At 38.7% G+C, this 22735-nt stretch overlaps 1 protein-coding gene across 3 annotated transcripts in view; it reads left to right on the top strand.

The window, feature by feature from the left end:
- Positions 1–22735, top strand: part of LOC128685281 (Thyroid adenoma-associated protein homolog) — a 113806-nt gene that overhangs the window by 35675 nt on the left and 55396 nt on the right. For all 3 annotated transcript variants that reach the window (XM_070083050.1, XM_070083052.1, XM_070083051.1), the window contains exons 4-5: positions 228–340; positions 10090–10383. In XM_070083050.1, the coding sequence (XP_069939151.1) occupies positions 228–340; positions 10090–10383 (407 nt within the window). The remainder of the gene's footprint in view (positions 1–227; positions 341–10089; positions 10384–22735) is intronic.

Raw genomic sequence — 22735 nt, forward strand, 5'->3', positions numbered from 1 at the left:
GAAAAATGTTAACTGTATTTACCACAATTTTATATTACAGTTTTTACACACATGGTTCTTCATGTAATACAGTGTATGTGTACATTGCACACCAAAATTCTTCACTCACCCAGGCCTTCAGAGAATGTTGTTTTTAGCTCACTAATAATGTAGATTGCTGTCTGTTACAAAATGACCTCTGTTGTTATTTCATTTTTCTCAATGTGTTCATTGTTATAAATGTACAGCTTGTGGCAGCAGCATCAGGTTGTGAAGAATCAGCTAAGATGTGCATCAAAGTGCTAGTGTCAGCATTGTTGCAGTTGCAGCCAAAAGTGCAACTAAGAAACAAGATAATGAAGTAAGTTAATGAGGCTTTAGTAATATTCATTTATTTATACATCCTTCAGTAGGGGTGGAGGTATGACTTGATGTTAGTGAAAGGCTAAGATCTTAACCCAAGGAATCTCCCCTTCTTTGATGAAATTTGTTTACCTCCTGTTCCCCAGGTGTTGTATGACCCTTATGGGTTTATTGTATCCCGTGAATATGATAATAACATTGCAGTTAACCCTTTCATAGAGTGACACAAACTATGCAATTTTGTGTAAATATAATTGACAAAGAGTATCCAGAGTTGCAAAACAAACGAGAATCTTTAATAGTATGGTTCGTAAACATGAAAGCATCAAGTTTGGTGAAAAATCCAGGAACTACCCACTGTGAAATTTTATTCTCCTGCCCAAGTTGGGCCCCAAGGACTGAGTGTTTAGAGTGGTACATCTTCTCCCCTTAACCACTTCCCCCAAGAAAGGTGCCTTGATTCCAGTGAAGGGCTCTTGATCCAGGTACATTAACTGGACCTCCACTCTTCTTTCTTGGATAAAAACCCAGGTACTGTACTGTGTGACCCATACAGGTTTAGTTCTTCCCCCTAATTAAATTGAAATAAGTCCCCTCACCCACTGCCACCTACAGTTGTTTTTTTGGGAGCATTGAGTGCCTTATTCACTGTGTTTATCAAACGTTTTTGGATCGTTTCATCACTCACTTTCATTTCTGGATATTAACCATAGCATCCAAGAAAAATACTGGTGATGCTAAAAATAAAATAGACTAATAAGCTCTGATGGTACTAAAGGAGGTGGTGCATGTGTGATACAGACTGTCCACACCTTTGGTCTGAGAGTCTATACTGCTCAATTATGTTGGTAATTCCATGCTATCAGTAAAGTTGCAGAGTTTTCACTGAAGGGCACCTTATCATTGCTCTGAAGTAGAATCTGAAACAGGTAATGATGCCATATTTGTAGCTCTGTAAAGCACTGTAGAGTAATATTGACTAGAGACATTACAGAATACTTAAGTATTCCAATACAACCATTAACTACTGACAACTCTACATACACATCAATACAAGAACTTCAGCCATCCACCTCAGCCCAGTAGGACCACGTCAACCCATTCCACACACTCTTCCACATCATTGAGCAATGGCAGTTAGAAAGTATGGTAAGATAACTGCAGTAATTTGTACCTGGTAGAATATTAACCCTTTCAGGGTCCAAGGCCAAAATCTGAAGGGGTGCCCCAGTGTCCAAGAAATTTTGAAAAAAAAAAAAAATTATTTTTTCTTACAGAATTAAAGATAATATTTTTGTAAAGGTAATAAAACAAATAAAAAAATTCTGATCAGTACTTACCAAGATACAGTGGCGGGAAGTCGACCCAAAATGACCGGGTGGTGGCAACATCAGCGACTTCCGCAAAATCGCATTTTTTTCATTTTACGTTTTTTATACTTTTTTCTTTTCTAATGTTTTTCTTTTTCTTGTGAGACAAATATAATGTATATTGCATAAGTGTACACTCATTGTATTCAACACAATAACTTCACTAATTTGTTTATCATTACAGTGGACCCCCGGTTAACGATATTTTTTCACTCCATAAGTATGTTCAGGTGCCAGTACTGACCGAATTTATTCCCATAAGGAATATTGTGAAGTAGATTAGTCCATTTCAGATCCCCAAACATACACGTACAAACGCACTTACATAAATACACTTACATAATTGGTCGCATTCGGAGGTAATCGTTATGCGGGGGTCCACTGTATATTGCATACAATACTTGTTGACAAGTTTATTGTAAACAAAATGATGAAAATATTAGTGCGGGTATTGTGTTGAATACAACGGTACCATATGGTACAATGGTGCCATAGGGTGCAATGGTACTATATGGTACAATGGTACATATGGTACCATATGGTACAATAGCACCATATGATACAATGGTACCATATGGTGGAATATGATACAATGGCACCATTTGGTACAATGGTACCATATGATACAATGGTACCATATGGTGCAATGGTACCTTATGGTACCATATGGTGCAATGGTACCTTACAGTACCATATGGTGCAGTGGTACCATATGGTGCAATGGTACCATATGGTACATTGTACCATATCGTACTGTTGTATTCAACACAATAAACACACTAATATTTTCATCATTATTTCATTTACAATAATTGTTTACAACAAAAATATGCAAAAATGTTGTACATGTATATTAGTAATGTTCTATTATATATTTACAAATGTACAGCCACTCGACATGTTTCTTGAGGTGGATGACAAAGCGCTTTGTCTTGGAAACTGTGGAGTCACTAGCTAGCTTGCGTCGTCACTCAGTCTTGGCTGGTGCCTCATGGCATCAACACCTCCTACTGACCATATGGTATATGGTATCATATGTTACAGGGTACCATATGGTACATTGTACTATATGGTATAGGGTACCATACAGTACAGGATACCATATGGTGTAGGGTACCATATGGTGCAGGGTACCATATGGTGCAGGGTACCATGTGGTGCAGGGTACCATATGGTACAGGGTACCATACAGTATAGGACACCATATGGTACAGATACAGGGATCCCTATGGAAATAAGTCACCCTGACTTTTTTGGGTTATCCTATGGCACCATTGGTAAACGAATTCATTGCTAAGTGAGGAGCATACTATAATGGTAATGGGTTTGTGTCAAACGTCTTTGTTATTGTTTGAATGTCACCTTTGCACCATTTATAACATTTCTGGTGTATTTTTTAACCCTTTGACTGTCGCGGCCGTATATATACGTCTTACGAGGTACCGAGTTTGATGTATATATACTCATAAATTCTAGCAGCTTCAAATCAAGAAGGAGAAAGCTGGTAGGCCCACATGTGAGAGAATGGGTCTGTGTGGTCAGTGTGCACCATATAAAAAAAATCCTGGAGCATGCAGTGCATAATGAGAAAAAAAAAACTCCGACCGTTTTTTTTTAATTAAAATGCTGACTTTGTGATCTATTTTTGTATAGTATTTATGGTTGTATTCTCGTTTTCTTGGTCTCATTTGATAGAATGGAAAACATATTATAGAAATAGAGGTGATTTTGATTGATTTTACTATAAAAAGAACCTGGAAATGGAACTCAAAGTAGGGAAAATGTTTGATTTTTGCCGATATTCAAAAGTAAACAAATAATGTCATTGTCCAATAAATGTTCAACTAGCCATTCTGATATGCAGTCATGAATGGATTGATGTTATTTACACAATTATTGGAGTATTGCAGTAGTCTGCATAATAGTAAATCTTCTATTTTTTGTTTGAATAAAAATTCAAAATAGAAAGCAAGAGTAATATCAGAGGGGCCTGGAGACATGACTGATGAACAAAGAAAATGTTATTTTAGAGCCAGGAATGTCTGCATTGTTCATTCTGGACCTTATTTTGAAATTGTCATATTTTTTATTTTTTGTGAAATTGGCCAAATTGCAAATTTCTGACCACGTTATTGGGTAGTTGAAATTGGTAAATGGACAGTTTCTTGTACTTAATCGATAGAAAAAATGGAGTTCTAAAGAAATAGCTATGAGTTTGGTCGACTGGAACAATGGAATTAGCCGAAAATAGGGCTCAAAGTGGGCGAAATCGCTGATTTGTAAATATCGCCGAGGTCGCTAACTTCGCGAGAGCGTAATTCCATCGGTTTTCCATCAAATTTCGTTTTTTTGGTGTCATTACAATCGGGAAAAGATTCTCTATCATTTCATGAGAAAAAATAATTTTTTATTTTTTTTTAAATTTTGCGACACCAGGAGACACCTCAGGATTGGGGGTTGCAACAGTCAAGGGATTAACAATTATACAGTAGTGCAGTGTATATTGTAATAAAGAGAATAGAGGAAATCAGCTCTCATATACATTATTTAGATATGCTTACTGGTCAGAGAGCCTGTTGTAAGTCTGAGTCGTCGATAAACGAGCCCATCGCTAAGTGAGGAGAGGCTGTAATACGGTATGAGAACATTGTAATCTAGTGTTATACAAGAAAATTAATCAGGAAGTAATTAGGAATTAAGGTTTTATTAAAAAAAAATAAGCATTGATATTATTTTTTTTTTTTTTTTTTTTTTTTTTTATCTTCTAGGAATATAATATAGGTTGACTATCACTAATCTGGCATCATCAGGACCTGTAGGGTGCCGGATTAGTTATTTTGCTGGATTACAGAGTGGTTAGGTTAGAATACATTTAACCCAATGGCTAACCCCAGTCTCGAAAAATTAAAAAAAAAAAAACAATTCTTATGAATTTTGGACACTCATTTTCCGAAGGTAATGAAACCAAAAGTACGAAATTTGGTGAAAAACTTGCGGAATTGTGCTCTTGCAAAGTTACTGGTCTCAGCGATATTCACGCATTGGTGATTTCGCTCATTTTACGCCCAATTTTTGGCCAATTCCACTGTCCAGTCGACCAAACTCATAGCTGTTTCGCTAGTATTCCTTCTATTCTGTCGAATGAGTAAAAGAAACTGCCCATTTCCCTATTTCAACTACCCAGTAAAGTGATCAGAAATCAGTAATTTTGCCAGTTTCACACAAATTTCAGGAGATGCCAATTTCAAAATAGTGTCCAGAATAAACAATGCAGACATTCTTGGCTGTAGGTTGGTAGTAGGTTGGTAGACAGCAACCACCCAGGGAAGTACTACCGTCCTGCTAGATGACTGTGAAACAAAAACCTGTAACTGTTTTGCATGATGGTAGGATTGCTGGTTTCTTTTTCTGTCTCATAAACACGCTAGATAACAGGGATATCTTGCTACTCCTACTTACACTTTGGTCACACTTCACAGACACGCACATGCATATATATATATACATACATCTAGGTTTTTCTCCTTTTTCTAAATAGCTCTTGTTCTTTTTTATTTCTTCTATTGTCCATGGGGAAGTGGAAAAGAATCTTTCCTCCGTAAGCCATGCGTGTCGTATGAGGCGACTAAAATGCCGGGAGCAATGGGCTAGTAACCCCTTCTCCTGTATACATTTACTAAAAAAGAGAGGAAGAAAAACTTTATAAAATTGGGATGCTTAAATGTGCGTGGATGTAGTGCGGATGACAAGAAACAGATGATTGCTGATGTTATGAATGAAAAGAAGTTGGATGTCCTGGCTCTAAGCGAAACAAAGCTGAAGGGGGTAGGAGAATTTCAGTGGGGGGAAATAAATGGGATTAAATCTGGAGTATCTGAGAGAGTTAGAGCAAAGGAAGGGGTAGCAGTAATGTTAAATGATCAGTTATGGAAGGAGAAAAGAGAATATGAATGTGTAAATTCAAGAATTATGTGGATTAAAGTAAAGGTTGGATGCGAGAAGTGGGTCATAATAAGCGTGTATGCACCTGGAGAAGAGAGGAATGCAGAGGAGAGAGAGAGATTTTGGGAGATGTTAAGTGAATGTATAGGAGCCTTTGAACCAAGTGAGAGAGTAATTGTGGTAGGGGACCTGAATGCTAAAGTAGGAGAAACTTTTAGAGAGGGTGTGGTAGGTAAGTTTGGGGTGCCAGGTGTAAATGATAATGGGAGCCCTTTGATTGAACTTTGTATAGAAAGGGGTTTAGTTATAGGTAATACATATTTTAAGAAAAAGAGGATAAATAAGTATACACGATATGATGTAGGGCGAAATGACAGTACATTGTAGTTTGTTGGATTATGTATTGGTAGATAAAAGACTGTTGAGTAGACTTCAGGATGTACATGTTTATAGAGGGGCCACAGATATATCAGATCATTTTCTAGTTGTAGCTACACTGAGAGTAAAAGGTAGATGGGATACAAGGAGAATAGAAGCATCAGGGAAGAGAGAGGTGAAGGTTTATAAACTAAAAGAGGAGGCAGTTAGGGTAAGATATAAACAGCTATTGGAGGATAGATGGGCTAATGAGAGCATAGGCAATGGGGTCGAAGAGGTATGGGGTAGGTTTAAAAATGTAGTGTTAGAGTGTTCAGCAGAAGTTTGTGGTTACAGGAAAGTGGGTGCAGGAGGGAAGAGGAGTGATTGGTGGAATGATGATGTAAAGAGAGTAGTAAGGGAGAAAAAGTTAGCATATGAGAAGTTTTTACAAAGTAGAAGTGATGCAAGGAGGGAAGAGTATATGGAGAAAAAGAGAGAGGTTAAGAGAGTGGTGAAGCAATGTAAAAAGAGAGCAAATGAGAGAGTGGGTGAGATGTTATCAACAAATTTTGTTGAAAATAAGAAAAAGTTTTGGAGTGAGATTAACAAGTTAAGAAAGCCTAGAGAACAAATGGATTTGTCAGTTAAAAATAGGAGAGGAGAGTTATTAAATGGAGAGTTAGAGGTATTGGGAAGATGGAGGGAATATTTTGAGGAATTGTTAAATGTTGATGAAGATAGGGAAGCTGTGATTTCGTGTATAGGGCAAGGAGGAATAACATCTTGTAGGAGTGAGGAAGAGCCAGTTGTGAGTGTGGGGGAAGTTCGTGAGGCAGTAGGTAAAATGAAAGGGGGTAAGGCAGCCGGGATTGATGGGATAAAGATAGAAATGTTAAAAGCAGGTGGGGATATAGTTTTGGAGTGGTTGGTGCAATTATTTAATAAATGTATGGAAGAGGGTAAGGTACCTAGGGATTGGCAGAGAGCATGCATAGTTCCTTTGTATAAAGGCAAAGGGGATAAAAGAGAGTGCAAAAATTATAGGGGGATAAGTCTGTTGAGTGTACCTGGTAAAGTGTATGGTAGAGTTATAATTGAAAGAATTAAGAGTAAGACGGAGAATAGGATAGCAGATGAACAAGGAGGCTTTAGGAAAGGTAGGGGGTGTGTGGACCAGGTGTTTACAGTGAAACATATAAGTGAACAGTATTTAGATAAGGCTAAAGAGGTCTTTGTGGCATTTATGGATTTGGAAAAGGCGTATGACAGGGTGGATAGGGGGGCAATGTGGCAGATGTTGCAAGTGTATGGTGTAGGAGGTAGGTTACTGAAAGCAGTGAAGAGTTTTTACGAGGATAGTGAGGCTCAAGTTAGAGTATGTAGGAAAGAGGGAAATTTTTTCCCAGTAAAAGTAGGCCTTAGACAAGGATGTGTGATGTCACCGTGGTTGTTTAATATATTTATAGATGGGGTTGTAAGAGAAGTAAATGCGAGGGTCTTGGCAAGAGGCGTGGAGTTAAAAGATAAAGAATCACACACAAAGTGGGAGTTGTCACAGCTGCTGTTTGCTGATGACACTGTGCTCTTGGGAGATTCTGAAGAGAAGCTGCAGAGATTGGTGGATGAATTTGGTAGGGTGTGCAAAAGAAGAAAATTAAAGGTGAATACAGGAAAGAGTAAGGTTATGAGGATAACAAAAAGATTAGGTGATGAAAGATTGAATATCAGATTGGAGGGAGAGAGTATGGAGGAGGTGAACGTATTCAGATATTTGGGAGTGGACGTGTCAGCGGATGGGTCTATGAAAGATGAGGTGAATCATAGAATTGATGAGGGAAAAAGAGTGAGTGGTGCACTTAGGAGTCTGTGGAGACAAAGAACTTTGTCCTTGGAGGCAAAGAGGGGAATGTATGAGAGTATAGTTTTACCAACGCTCTTATATGGGTGTGAAGCGTGGGTGATGAATGTTGCAGCGAGGAGAAGGCTGGAGGCAGTGGAGATGTCATGTCTGAGGGCAATGTGTGGTGTGAATATAATGCAGAGAATTCGTAGTTTGGAAGTTAGGAGGAGGTGCGGGATTACCAAAACTGTTGTCCAGAGGGCTGAGGAAGGGTTGTTGAGGTGGTTCGGACATGTAGAGAGAATGGAGCGAAACAGAATGACTTCAAGAGTGTATCAGTCTGTAGTGGAAGGAAGGCGGGGTAGGGGTCGGCCTAGGAAGGGTTGGAGGGAGGGGGTAAAGGAGGTTTTGTGTGCGAGGGGCTTGGACTTCCAGCAGGCATGCGTGAGCGTGTTTGATAGGAGTGAATGGAGACAAATGGTTTTTAATACTTGACGTGCTGTTGGAGTGTGAGCAAAGTAACATTTATGAAGGGATTCAGGGAAACCGGCAGGCCGGACTTGAGTCCTGGAGATGGGAAGTACAGTGCCTGCACTCTGAAGGAGGGGTGTTAATGTTGCAGTTTAAAAACTGTAGTGTAAAGCACCCTTCTGGCAAGACAGTGATGGAGCGAATGATGGTGAAAGTTTTTCTTTTTCGGGCCACCCTGCCTTGGTGGGAATCGGCCAGTGTGATAATAATAAAAAAAATAAATTAGTCACATTTCCAGGGCCCCTCATATATTACGCTTGCTTTCCATTCTGAATTTTTATTCACAAAAAAAAAAAACAGAAGATTTGATGTTATGCAGACTACTGCATTATTGTAATAACTGTATAAATAATATGAACCCATTCATGACCATGTTTTAGACCAGCAAGTTGGACACATATTGGACACATGACATGTTTAGTTTATTCTCGAACATCAGCAAAAATTGAACATTTCCCGTACTTTGAGCTCAGTTTCAAGGTATTTCCATTCTGAAACCAATCAAAATCATCTATATTTCTGTAATGTATTTTCCATTCCATCAAATAAGACCAAACAAATGAGAATACGTACAACCATACAAAAATCACCTGAAACTACACCTCAAAGTCGCTGTTTTACATCAAAAACACGGTCACAGTTTTTTCTCATTATGCACTTCGTGCTGCAGGTTTTTTTTTTTATATAGTGCACACTTACCACATGTATTCTTTCATATCTAGGCCCAAATTTACTGGTCACAGCTTATCTGAGTGAGCTAAGCTCATCGTGTCATTCAACAGGACTGACTGGCTTCAAAGCCATGATACAATCAGACTGACAGTAAAAGAGTTAATAAAGTTAACCAGTTTGACTTACGCGAGAAAGTTCATCACTGCCACTTCCAAAGTGAAGAGCTGAAATTTACAACTCAACATCTTCACTTACACGTAGTCTAAACCACTTCATCAGAACTTGATCTACTTCCAAACTTTTTCCTTTCTTCATTCCTTCCTTCATTATTTTCCTTTTACACGTCTGTTTCTCTGTATCACTGTTAACAAAGAAACTGAATAATTTTTCTTTGTTTCTTTATATCATAAACTGTGGAAGAGCCAGTACTGTATAATTCAGACAAGCTTCTCACATACACACCGCTGTCAAGTTTTTTCAGAAGTTCAACCTTATCTTTTATGGACAATGTATGGTGTTTCTGCTTTACACAGCAAGAAGCATTTCCTGTCATTGGAACTGGCTGGGGTTAAAGTGAGCAGGTTATGACAATAAATGGAGAAAAAGAAATTTTAATGGCTAGCCTATGCAAGTGACACCAACAGTGTTTATGCAATAAGTTGCGGCAGGTTGGTGAGGCGATCCAGGAAATTTGAAATTATGCTAGCCAGAATTAGTGCCAGATTACTGATGAAACTGGGTTAGTGATGGCTGCCTGTACTACAATATTTATTGCAGATTGTATTACTATGTATGTCATTGTATGTATCTGGTGATTATTAATTTTAATTATTCACAAAAAATTTCATCATAGGTAAGTTTTCATGTTTTATAAACCTTATAAAGATTGTTTAAGAGCAAGGACCATATTGGGGGATGTCACTTTGCAGCTAGACATAAATTGTAAAATTGGCATGAGGTTGACATTTTTTTATGGAAATTATGCTGTCACATACAGGAGATATTAATGATAATACTGTATCTTACACCTAGGTCCCTTCCCTTCATTGGTGAGGAGTTCCCAGAGTGTTACTTAGAGACTGTTATGAATGTTCTCATGTGTGCCCTTACATATGACAACAACAACCTCAGTGTGTTGGTGCAGGCCATTTCTCTCCTGGTCGAAGATTCTGGTGCTTTACTCTCTAAATACAGACAACGTGAAGATAATAAAGACCAAACTGATGAATTAAATGAGACCAGAGAGAATATCTTGATAGAGCTCCATCCCAGGATTGTTCAGGCCATTCTGAAAGGAATAACACTCTTCTGGAGCAGAGGATTCAAGTAAGAATACATCTGTATGTTACAAATTAAAAGTAATGGTACTAGTCAAGTAATGAAACAGAGATAACAAATAACAACAAAATATATAGTGAGATGAATCAAGCAGATAGAGCGGTGGGAGATTAATGTTTATACTTTTTTTTTTATTGTGTACAGTATTATCAACTAATTTCATTTGGCAATTTATCTTTCCTTACATAATATTAGGTTATATTTTCCATATTTAGCAGTCCCTTTTTTCCCCTAGCAATTTAAAGACCTCCTTGAGTTAGGTAAATTCATGCAAACGAGATACAGTAGGGCCCCGCTTTACTGCATTTCATTTTACGGCATTCCGCTAACACGTACATTTCAAATTATGACCAAACCTCGCTGTATGGCTCCCCCCACCTGACTTTTTAATACGGTCACCACGCCCCACCCAGTTTGTTTACATTCTCCGTGAGCTCCGTGAACACTGCATCTCTCCATTATGTCTGGAAACTTTCCAAAATTTCAAGTGTTTTAAAGTTATTTTATATTTTATGTTTTATATATATATGTACTCTGATAATTATACTTATGTGTACCTGTACCTAAATAAATTTACACACTGTGCTGGCATGCAGGTACGCATTAAAATCACTAAGAGTGTCTTGTTAGTCTTGAGGATGCCATATTAATAATAATAATAATAATAATAATAATAATAATAATAATAATAATAATAATGATAATAATAATACATAATAATAATCACTCTGAGGCACATTAATTGTCATATATTATGTTGATATACACATTTTTAATTATCCATCTATGATTTTTTTCAAAATTATATAATAAACATGCTACATAACGTATAAACATGATAAATACACCCCACAGTAGAATAAATTAACATAAATATGAGATGGTAGGGTGTGCAAAAGAAGAAAATTAAAGGTGAATACAGGAAAGAGTAAGGTTATGAGGATAACAAAAAGATTAGGTGATGAAAGATTGAATATCAGATTGGAGGGAGAGAGTATGGAGGAGGTGAACGTATTCAGATATTTGGGAGTGGACGTGTCAGCGGATGGGTCTATGAAAGATGAGGTGAATCATAGAATTGATGAGGGAAAAAGAGTGAGTGGTGCACTTAGGAGTCTGTGGAGACAAAGAACTTTGTCCTTGGAGGCAAAGAGGGGAATGTATGAGAGTATAGTTTTACCAACGCTCTTATATGGGTGTGAAGCGTGGGTGATGAATGTTGCAGCGAGGAGAAGGCTGGAGGCAGTGGAGATGTCATGTCTGAGGGCAATGTGTGGTGTGAATATAATGCAGAGAATTCGTAGTTTGGAAGTTAGGAGGAGGTGCGGGATTACCAAAACTGTTGTCCAGAGGGCTGAGGAAGGGTTGTTGAGGTGGTTCGGACATGTAGAGAGAATGGAGCGAAACAGAATGACTTCAAGAGTGTATCAGTCTGTAGTGGAAGGAAGGCGGGGTAGGGGTCGGCCTAGGAAGGGTTGGAGGGAGGGGGTAAAGGAGGTTTTGTGTGCGAGGGGCTTGGACTTCCAGCAGGCATGCGTGAGCGTGTTTGATAGGAGTGAATGGAGACAAATGGTTTTTAATACTTGACGTGCTGTTGGAGTGTGAGCAAAGTAACATTTATGAAGGGGTTCAGGGAAACCGGCAGGCCGGACTTGAGTCCTGGAGATGGGAAGTACAGTGCCTGCACTCTGAAGGAGGGGTGTTAATGTTGCAGTTTAAAAACTGTAGTGTGGAGCACCCTTCTGGCAAGACAGTGATGGAGTGAATGATGGTGAAAGTTTTTCTTTTTCGGGCCACCCTGCCTTGGTGGGAATCGGCCGGTGTGATAATAAAAATAAATAAATATGAGATGTTTTTCTAGTCGTCATGCCGGAGTGTCGGAAAGAATAATGTTTTCTCTAGTTCAACCCCAAAGAAAATGTGTATTCAATAATATTACTGGGGGTAACTGTAGAAAATTATTCTTTTCATGTGCCTTCACTCAGAGCGTCATTTCTTCTAAAAATGGTGTTGCATGAGAATGAGAGTGTTGCTCTTTATTTATTCTACTGTACCAACATGGAGACAAGTGGTACACACTGTAAAGTGTTTGTTTTTTTTTTTTTTTTTGTTTTTTTTTTCAACAAGTTGGTTGTCTCCCACCGAGGCAGGGTGACCCAAAAAAGAAAGAAAATCCCCAAAAAGAAAATACTTTCATCATCATTCAACACTTTCACCACACTCACACATTATCACTGCTTTTGCAGAGGTGCTCAGAATACAACAGTTTAGAAGCATATACGTATAAAGATACACAACATATCCCTCCAAACTGCCAATATCCCAAACCCCTCCTTTAAAGTGCAGGCATTGTACTTCCCATTTCCAGGACTCAAGTCCGACTATAAGAAAATAACTGGTTTCCCCGAATCCCTTCACTAAATATTACCCTGCTCACACTCCAACAGATCGTCAGGTCCCAAGTATCATTTGTCTCCATTCACTCCTATCTAACACGCTCATGCACGCTTGCTGGAAGTCCAAGCCCCTCGCCCACAAAACCTCCTTTACCCCCTCTTTCCAACCCTTTCGAGGACGACCCCTACCCCTCTTTCCTTCCCCTATAGATTTATATGCTTTCCATGTCATTCTACTTTGATCCATTCTCTCTAAATGACCAAACCACCTCAACAACCCCTCTTCTGCCCTCTGACTAATGCTTTTATTAACTCCACACCTTCTCCTAATTTCCACACTCCGAATTTTCTGCATAATATTTACACCACACATTGCCCTTAGACAGGACATCTCCACTGCCTCCAACCGTCTCCTCGCTGCTGCATTTACCACCCAAGCTTCACATCCATATAAGAGTGTTGGTACTACTATACTTTCATACATTCCCTTCTTTGCCTCCATAGATAACGTTTTTTGACTCCACATATACCTCAACGCACCACTCACCTTTTTTCCCTCATCAATTCTATGATTAACCTCATCCTTCATAAATCCATCCGCCGACACGTCAACTCCCAAGTATCTGAAAACATTCACTTCTTCCATACTCCTCCTCCCCAATTTGATATCCAATTTTTCTTTATCTAAATCATTTGATACCCTCATCACCTTACTCTTTTCTATGTTCACTTTCAACTTTCTACCTTTACACACCTTCTCAAACTCATCCACTAACCTTTGCAATTTTTCTTTAGAATCTCCCATAAGCACAGTATCATCAGCAAAAAGTAACTGTGTCAATTCCCATTTTGAATTTGATTCCCCATAATTTAATCCCACCCCTCTCCCGAACACCCTAGCATTTACTTCTTTTACAACCCCATCTATAAATATATTAAACAACCATGGTGACATTACACATCCCTGTCTAAGACCTACTTTTACCGGGAAGTATTCTCCCTCTCTTCTACACACTCTAACCTGAGCCTCACTATCCTCATAAAAGCTCTTTACAGCATTTAGTAACTTACCACCTATTCCATAAACTTGCAACATCTGCCACATTGCTCCTCTATCCACTCTATCATATGCCTTTTCTAAATCCATAAATGCAATAAAAACTTCCCTACCTTTATCTAAATACTGTTCACATATATGCTTCAATGTAAACACTTGATCTACACATCCCCTACCCACTCTGAAGCCTCCTTGCTCATATGCAATTCTACATTCTGTCTTACCTCTAATTCTTTCAATTATAACTCTACCATATACTTTTCCTGGTATACTCAGTAAACTTATTCCTCTATAATTTTTACAATCTCTTTTGTCCCCTTTCCCTTTATATAAAGGGACTATACATGCTCTCCGCCAATCCCTAGGTACCTTCCCCTCTTTCATACATTTATTAAACAAAAGTACCAACCACTCCAACACTATATCCCCCCCTGCTTTTAACATTTCTGTCATGATCCCATCAGTTCCAGCTGCTTTACCCCCTTTCATTCTACGTAATGCCTCACGTACCTCCACCACACTTACATTCTGCTCTTCTTCACTCCTAAACGATGGTATACCTCCCTGGCTAGTGCATGAAATTACCACCTCCCTTTCTTCCTCAACATTTAAAAGTTCCTCAAAATATTCTCGCCATCTACCTAATACCTCCCTCTCCCCATCTACTAACTCCCCTACTCTGTTTTTAACTGACAAATCCATACTTTCCCTAGGCTTTCTTAACTTGTTTAACTCACTCCAAAATTTTTTCTTATTTTCATTAAAATTTCTTGACAGTGCCTCTCCCACTCTTTCATCTGCTCTCCTTTTGCACTCTCTCACCACTCTCTTCACCTTTCTTTTACTCTCCATATACTCTGCTCTTCTTATAACACTTCTGCTTTGTATTATGGTATAATACAAATGGAAATACAATGGAAATAAGTCACATTGTCTGACTTTTTTGGGTTATCCTAGGTTCTCTACACATATGCTACTATGTATATAATAATCTATGTAACTGTATTTGTGTATTCCTGAATAAACTTACATATGAACCAAAATTGTTTTCTTAAAAAGCATTTTTGAATATATGAATATATCTTTTGTCTTATACAAATTAGGTTCACTTATAATTAATAATCTACTGTACAACTATGAAAAAATTACTGTCCTACTGTACACCTATGATATAATCCTTAGTGTTAAGTAGTCTGTAAGCCAATAATGTTAAGTCGGCCCATAATGCCTAGGTATAATAGAGGCTCTCTTTGCATTGCAACCCACTATTGTCAGTACAAAATCTCAATGTACTATTTGCAAAGACATTAAATAAATAAATAAATAAAAAGCCAGATGCGTTCGTCTGTTTGTTTACATCCTCTGCATCTATCCGCTCTCATTTACTCACTCTTTTTCTCTTGTTTATTCGTTTTATCCCATTTACTCACTTCTCACTCTACATTAAGACTACAAATATTTTAAGGTAGGTAATGAGTGAACTGTATAAGCATTTTATCACTCTGGGATGCTTTAAATGTCGTAGTATATTACGTGTGGGTGGGTGGAGTGGCCTGGTGTGGGTGTTGGCTGCCATACCTCCCACACCTGATTTCCTACTATAAATACTACTCATCTCACCCTATATTAAGACTACAAATATTTTAGGGTAAGTAATGAGTGTACTACAGCCTCTCCTCACTTAACGATGGAGTTCCTTTCCTGAGACCACATCATTAACCCTTTCAGGGTTTCCGATGTACTAGTATGTCTTACGTGCCAGGGTTATTGATGTACTGGTACACATAAATTCTAGCACCTTCAAATCAAGCGAGAAAAGGCTGGCAGGCCTAGATGTGAGAGAATGGGTCTGCATGGTCAGTGTGCGCACTAGGAAAAAAATTGGACACCCAGTGGTACATTGTGGGAACACCATTTTCACCATGCCTCGTGGTAAGAAACACCTCACTCCTCGGCGAATTGGGACACTTTTGTTCCCCAGTGACAGTTCTAATACAGATGGAAGTGTCAATGAAGATGAGTTTCAAGGTTTTGATGAGGTTGTGACTGAAACTATTGACCATAATGCCGGTAATATTGAGGAAAATCCAGATGACCCTCAATCTTCAACCTCTGGTGCTGGGCCGTCTTGTTCACATTCAGTTGTATCAGAACAAAAGAGGAAACTTGTATTTTCCCATATCCAGGACTCAGATGTGAGCAATGGTGATGATAGTGATAGTGAATATTAACTCCAAAGCTCTTGAAAACAGTTCCAGTCGCGAGAGTGAAGTCGAATATTCTCCAGTGAAGTGTCGGTATATACGACGCTATATGCGCTCTGGCAGTGTGCCATATGCTATTCCAAAGGGAAGGAGTACATCTCAGAGTACATCCCGTGGCTGTACAACAGGGACAGATAGTGAAAATGAAGATGATAGTTTTGCAAGTGGGATGGAAAATATGCATGTATCTGGTGGTGGTAGTGGTGGTGCCAGCCGTGAGGCACCAGCAGTGGGCCATGCTGCTACCCACACCGCTGACTCAGACGAACTACAACAAAGGCCACCATCACCCACTCACCCACCACACCAACCTCCACAACCACAACCTCCACAACCACAACCTCCACAACCACAACCACCTGTCAATATTCAGTACCCACCAGCAGACCGCAACTGGGATTGGCAGGAAGTTGACAATTTTGTTTCCAATCCCCATCAGTTTGATGAAAGCCAAAGTGGAATACAGCCATCTTGCACACATGGGAACAATGCCACTGAACTAGAATGTTTCAAGTTATTCTTTGACGAACCCCTGATGGAAATTATTGCCAGGGAAAGCAACAGATACTTTGATTACACCATGGCAAAAACAATACTTTCACCAAAATCACGTCTACACCAGTGGAAGGAGACAACTGTGGCTGAGGTGTATCTTTACTTTGCCACAATAATGCTTATGCCATATGTGTATAAGCACAGTGTCAAATCACACTGGTCAACAGATCGCCTGATTGCAACCCCAGGTTTCAGTGATATAATACAAGTGAATCGATTTGTGCTACTATTGCATATGCTACACTTCTCAGACAAAACCAGGCCTGACAGAAATGTCAGGTTATGTAAGATTGGGAATGTGTGTGTGTGTATCTGAAACAGAGATTCAATATGTATTTTTATCCCTTCAGGAAGCTTTATTGATGAGTCTGATTCTGTTCAAAGGTAGACTGTCATTCAAGCAGTATATACCAAGCAAGAGGAAATGCTTTGGTATAAAGTTGTTTGTACTTTGTGACTGCTACAGTGGTCTTGTATTAGATGTTATTGTGTACACTGGAAGTAATACATTGCAAAATACCAGGAAGTTATTGGGCATCTCTGGTGATGTGGTTAGAACAATAATGGAACCATATCTTGGTAAGGGGCATGTATTATATTCTGATAACTGGTACACGAGCCCCTTACTCAGTGATTTTTTGTGAGTGAACATGACAGATGTGTGTGGCATAGTGCATGCAAATCGTAAGCATATGCCCAGGTTTGACGCTGGCATTCATAGAGGTGAGGTGCAGGTGTTTGCTGCCAGTGACATCATGGCATTTCGGTGGCATGACAAACGAGATGTCACACTGTTGTCATCAGTTCACCCTAACGAAATGACAAACACTGGCAGACAGAATAGAGAGACCAATGAACCCATTCTAAAACCTGTAGCTGTAATGGATTACACCCTCAAAATACGTTCAGTGGAGAAATGTGACATGGAGATTGGGTTTGCTGATTGTGTTCGCAAGAGTTATAAGTGGTACTTATAAAACTCTTTTTCCATATTCTGAACATTTCTATGCTCAATGCTTATAGTATGTATAAGATGAGGACCAGAAACAAACCACCATATGGCAAATTTTGTTTGTCTGTCATCAGACAAATAATATTCAAGTACCAAGGAACAACACCTGCAATAGAAAACCGCCCACTAAATTATCAACAACTACCTTCTCATCTGAGGCTTGGTGATCACTTCCTAATGAAACTATCTGCTACTGCTTTCAAGAAAAAGGCTCAGAAGAGATGTTATGTCTGTGCACATACAAAAAAATGCCCACAACAATGCAAAGACACTTGTTTTATGTGTGAGGAGTGTAAAACACCAGTGTGCATGACACCATTTTTCAAAGACTTCCACAGGCTGCAGAACTTCTAGAAACATGTCCTGTGACTGTATATGTGTATATAAAACATAGAATAATAGTACTAAACAACATTTTATATTGTTCATTTGTGTAAACATGTTTTGTAAACAATAAAATGACAACAGTGTTTGTGCAGTTATTGTGTAGTATAGAAAGAGTAAATATTTACACAATAGTCCTCATATTGGTCTCACAGGCCATAAAGGTTACTTAAAAAGAAAAAAATATTAAAAAGTAATAGAAAAAAGTAGACAAAAACAAAATAAATGATTACCAGGTGACTGGCAGTCAGCGATGTTGCCGTATGCGGTTCAATGTCTGTCACCTTCACGCCTCCATGTCTCGGTAAGTATTGATTGCAAAATTTTTTTTTTAACCTATAAAGTAGAAAAAAACTGAATCTTCTCATAAAAAATAATTTTTTTTTTTTTTTGAATATTTTTCGACCCTGAGAACAAGTCTGGGAGAGGGTCTGTCTACCCTGAAAGGTTTAAATGAATTCGTCGCTAAGTGAGGAGCATACTTTGAAGGTAGTAAGTTTGTGTCAACCATCTTTGTATTGTTTTAATATCATCTTTGCACCATTTATAACATTTCTGGTATATTTTTAAATGTTTATACAGTAGTGTACTGAATAACAAAAAAAAGGCACAATACCGTGACTGGAACGATACACAGATAACCCGCACATAAAAGAGAGAAGCTTACGACGACGTTTCGGTCCGACTTGGACCATTTACATAGTCACACTGTGACTTTGTAAATGGTCCAAGTCGGACCGAAACGTCGTCGTAAGCTTCTCTCTTTTATGTGCGGGTTATTTGTGTACAGTAGTGTACTGTACAGTGGACCCTCAGTTAACGATATTAATCCGTTCCAGAGAGCTTGTCCTTAACCGATTTTATTGTTATCCGAATTAATTTTCCCCATAAGAAATAATGGAAATCCAATTAATCCATTCCAGACACCCAAATATATTAAACAAAATAATTTTTTTTCATTAAATATACATTTCCGTACACAGAAAACAATGATACATGAAGAATAAAACAATAATAACATCACACTTTTATTGAAGTTATAATGATGTATGGAAGATGGGAGGAGGGGAGAGGATGGAGAAGTTTACAGTTGTTTGGAAGGGGAATCTCACTCCATAAAGATTTCAGGTACCAAGTCCTTATCCTGGGCTACTTCCCTCTTTTGTTTTTTAATACCACTAGGACCAGCTTGAGAGCCACTGGACCCCTGTCGCTCAAAAAAGTTTTCCAGAAAGGTCTGTTTCTGGCGTATGTTAGGAACTGTGTTGGGAGACACAAGATAGTCCTTCAATATGACACTAATATCAGCTCTACGGCTTATTTATCTAGAACAATTCATCTAATATGACATAATAAACAATATTAATAACATAGTTACATGACATATACTCTGGAATGAATAAAATATGTCATTAACCCTTAAACTGTCCAAGTAGATCTATGTTCATATGCATAGTGCTCCAAAAGTAGATCTACTTTTTTTTGCATATTTTCAAATATAACAAAAAAAAAAAAAACATACATCAAAGTTTTTTTACATGTTTTCAAATGTAAAAAAAAAAAAATCTACTTTTTTTACATACTTTCAAATGTTAAAAAAACGTAGATCTACGTTTGGACAGTTTAAGGGTTAAGTATGTCACAAGTGTTGCTGTGTTGTTGTTGTTGTTGGGTGTATAAGGGCCACTGAGAGCATAAGCCGTACACAGTAGTGGTGGAGGCGGCAGCAGCGGTAGAGACTAGAAGCGGTGGTGTTGTCAGTTGCCCTATATAACTCCAACAACATTGGAGAAGTTAGGTTTGTGCTGTCCTTTTACTATCGATTAATCGCTTAACTTACTAGCTACATTTAATGCTACACTTTATTGCTGGCTGCTGCTATAGCCTTTGTAGACTCCTGATGCTTTAGTGTCATACATATTGCAGAATCACTGAAAAAGGCACATTTTCCCCTCTCAGCCCTTTACCAAAGGGCTGGCTGGCACTAGAAGTTTTCTTTGGGCCCATGGTGGTTTATTTAGCAGTTATAAACACTAAAAACAATGGAATAATACAAAATGTATCGCATGTATGCGTGGAATCATCCGCACTGGCTTTGTAAACAATGGCACACTGACCACACTGGAGTGGCCGGGTGGGCCGAGCTGCTCAGGCCGCGTGGACGCATTCTGGACTAATGTCCTTAACTGAGTTTTTTATCGTTAGCCAGTATTTTGATGCAAAAACGTATCAGTATCTGATTTTATTGCTATCTGATGGCATTAACTAAGGGTCCACTGTATATTGAAAAATAACAGAATAGAGGAAATCAGCTCTAATATATATTATTTAGATATGAATACTGGTCAGAGAGCCCATCGTAAATCTGAGGCGTCAGTAAACGAGTACATGGCTAAGTGAGGAGAGGCTGTACAGTAGGGCTTCACTTTGTGGGATTTTGCCTTACGGCGTTCTGCTAATACGGCGATCTCAAATTATGACCAAAACTTTCTATACGGCAAGTGGTCTTTCAGATACAGCTCGCGCCACCCAGTTTGTTTACATTTTCCATGAGCACATCTCTATTATGTAATAATAATCACTCTTGGGCACATTAAATGTGCCCAAGTGGTTGCTGGGTGGAGGGAAAACATTATGTAATACTAATAATAATTACTCTTGGGCATATTAAATGTTTTATTTTATGTTAATATAGACATTTTCATTAATCCATCTATGATATTCTCTTCAAAATTATATAAGAAACACGTTATATAGCATATAAACATTTTGTTTATATACTATGGAGGTGTGGTAGCTGGGCTGAGGGAAAACATTACGTCACTCCCCTTAATAAATAACACTTTTGTTTACAATTCTCGGCATGAATTATTCGTTATTTCTCCCTTTGTTTGTGATGACATCTAAAGGTAGTTGTTATAAACGATTAAACTCAATGGTAATAATATGGCTCTGGGCCACATTAAATATTGTGTAGCTATGTAGGTAGGTGTAGGTTTGTAACCCAGGTGGACTACGTATCTGCATTATTATTATACAGTCGACTCGACTAACGGCGGCATTAAGTAATGGCAATTTCGTCTAATGGCGCTTTTTGCCATAGAAAAAATGCCTTAACCAACGGCGAAAAACTTAACCAACGACGTTTGTCGGGAATGTGTTGATGTGCCCAGAGCGTGGCCTGAGTGGGCCCAGCCACTCCAAGAGTCAGTGTGCCATTGTTTACAAGCTGTTGTGGTCAGTTTCCACGTGTACCTCCCATATATTTTGGATTATTCCACTATTTCTAATGCTTGTAATCGCTAAATATGCCACCATGGGTCCCAAGAAAGCTTCTAGTGCCAAGCCTATGTTAAAAGGGGTGAGAATTATGATGGAAATGAAGGAGATCATTGAAAAATACGAGAGTGGAGTGCGTATGGCTGAGTTGGAGAGGCAATACAACAAATCACATTCAACCATCAGTACTATCTTGGCGAACAGACAGGCAATCAAGGAAGCTGTTGTTGCGAAAGGTTCAAGTATGTTTTCAAAACGGAGGTCACAAATAGTTGAAGAGGTAGAGAGACTGTTATTGGTATGGATAAACGAAAAACAATTATCAGGAGATAGTGTTTCTCAGTCTGTAATTTGTGAAAAGGCAAGGAAGTAGCATGATGATCTCATTAAGAAAATGCCTCAAAATAGTGCTGCTGCTGATGAATTTAAGGCCAGCAAAGGCTGGGTTGAGAGATTTAAGATTCGTAGTGGCATACACAGTGTGGCAAGGCATGGTGAGGCAGCCAGTTCAGACAAAAATGCAGCTGAAAAATATGTGAAGGACTTTAAGGAATACATAGAGACTGAAAACCTAAAACCTGAACAAGTGTTTAATTGTGATGAGACAGACCTGTTTTGGAAGAAAATGCCAAACAGGACCTACATTACTCAGGAGGAAAAGGCACTCCCAGGACATAAGCCTATTTGAAAGACAGGCTGACATTAATGTTGTGTAGTAATGCTAGTGGTGATTGCAAAGTGAAGCCTTTATTAGTGTATCACTCAAACTCCCAGAGTGTTCAGGAAAAACAATATCGTCAAGGGTAATTTGTGTGTGCTGTGGAGATCAAACAGTAAGGCATGGGTCACTAGAGTATTTTTCTTGGGCTGGTTTTATGGTGTGTTTGGCTCCACTATGACAAAATACCTCCAGGAAAAGAAATTGTCACTCAAGTGCCTCCTGGTAATGGACAATGCTCCTGCTCATCCTCACGACTTGCAAGAGGAAATTGCAGGGGAGTTTGGTGAAGTTTTTTCCTCCTAATACAACTCCTCTCCTCCAGCCCATGGACCAGCAGGTCATTTCAAACTTCAAAAAATTCTACACAAAAGCAGTGTTTCAAAAGTGCTTTGAAGTGACCTCAGAGACTCAATCGACCCTAAGAGAGTTTTGGAAAGATCACTTCAATATCCTCAGTTGTGTAAACCTTATAGGTAAGGCTTGGGAGGGAGTGACTAAGAGGACCTTGTACTCTGCTTGGAAGAAACTGTGGCCAGAATGTGAAGAACAGAGGGATGTTGAAGGGTTTGGGGCTAACCCTCAGGAGGCTATGTCAGTGGTGGAAGCTATTGTGTCATTGGGGAAGATCTTGGGGTTGGAGGTTTGTGACGAGGATGTGGAAGAGTTGGTGCA

The sequence above is a fragment of the Cherax quadricarinatus genome, chromosome 8 (assembly GCF_038502225.1).
Source record: "Cherax quadricarinatus isolate ZL_2023a chromosome 8, ASM3850222v1, whole genome shotgun sequence".
NCBI classification, from domain to species: domain Eukaryota; kingdom Metazoa; phylum Arthropoda; class Malacostraca; order Decapoda; family Parastacidae; genus Cherax; species Cherax quadricarinatus.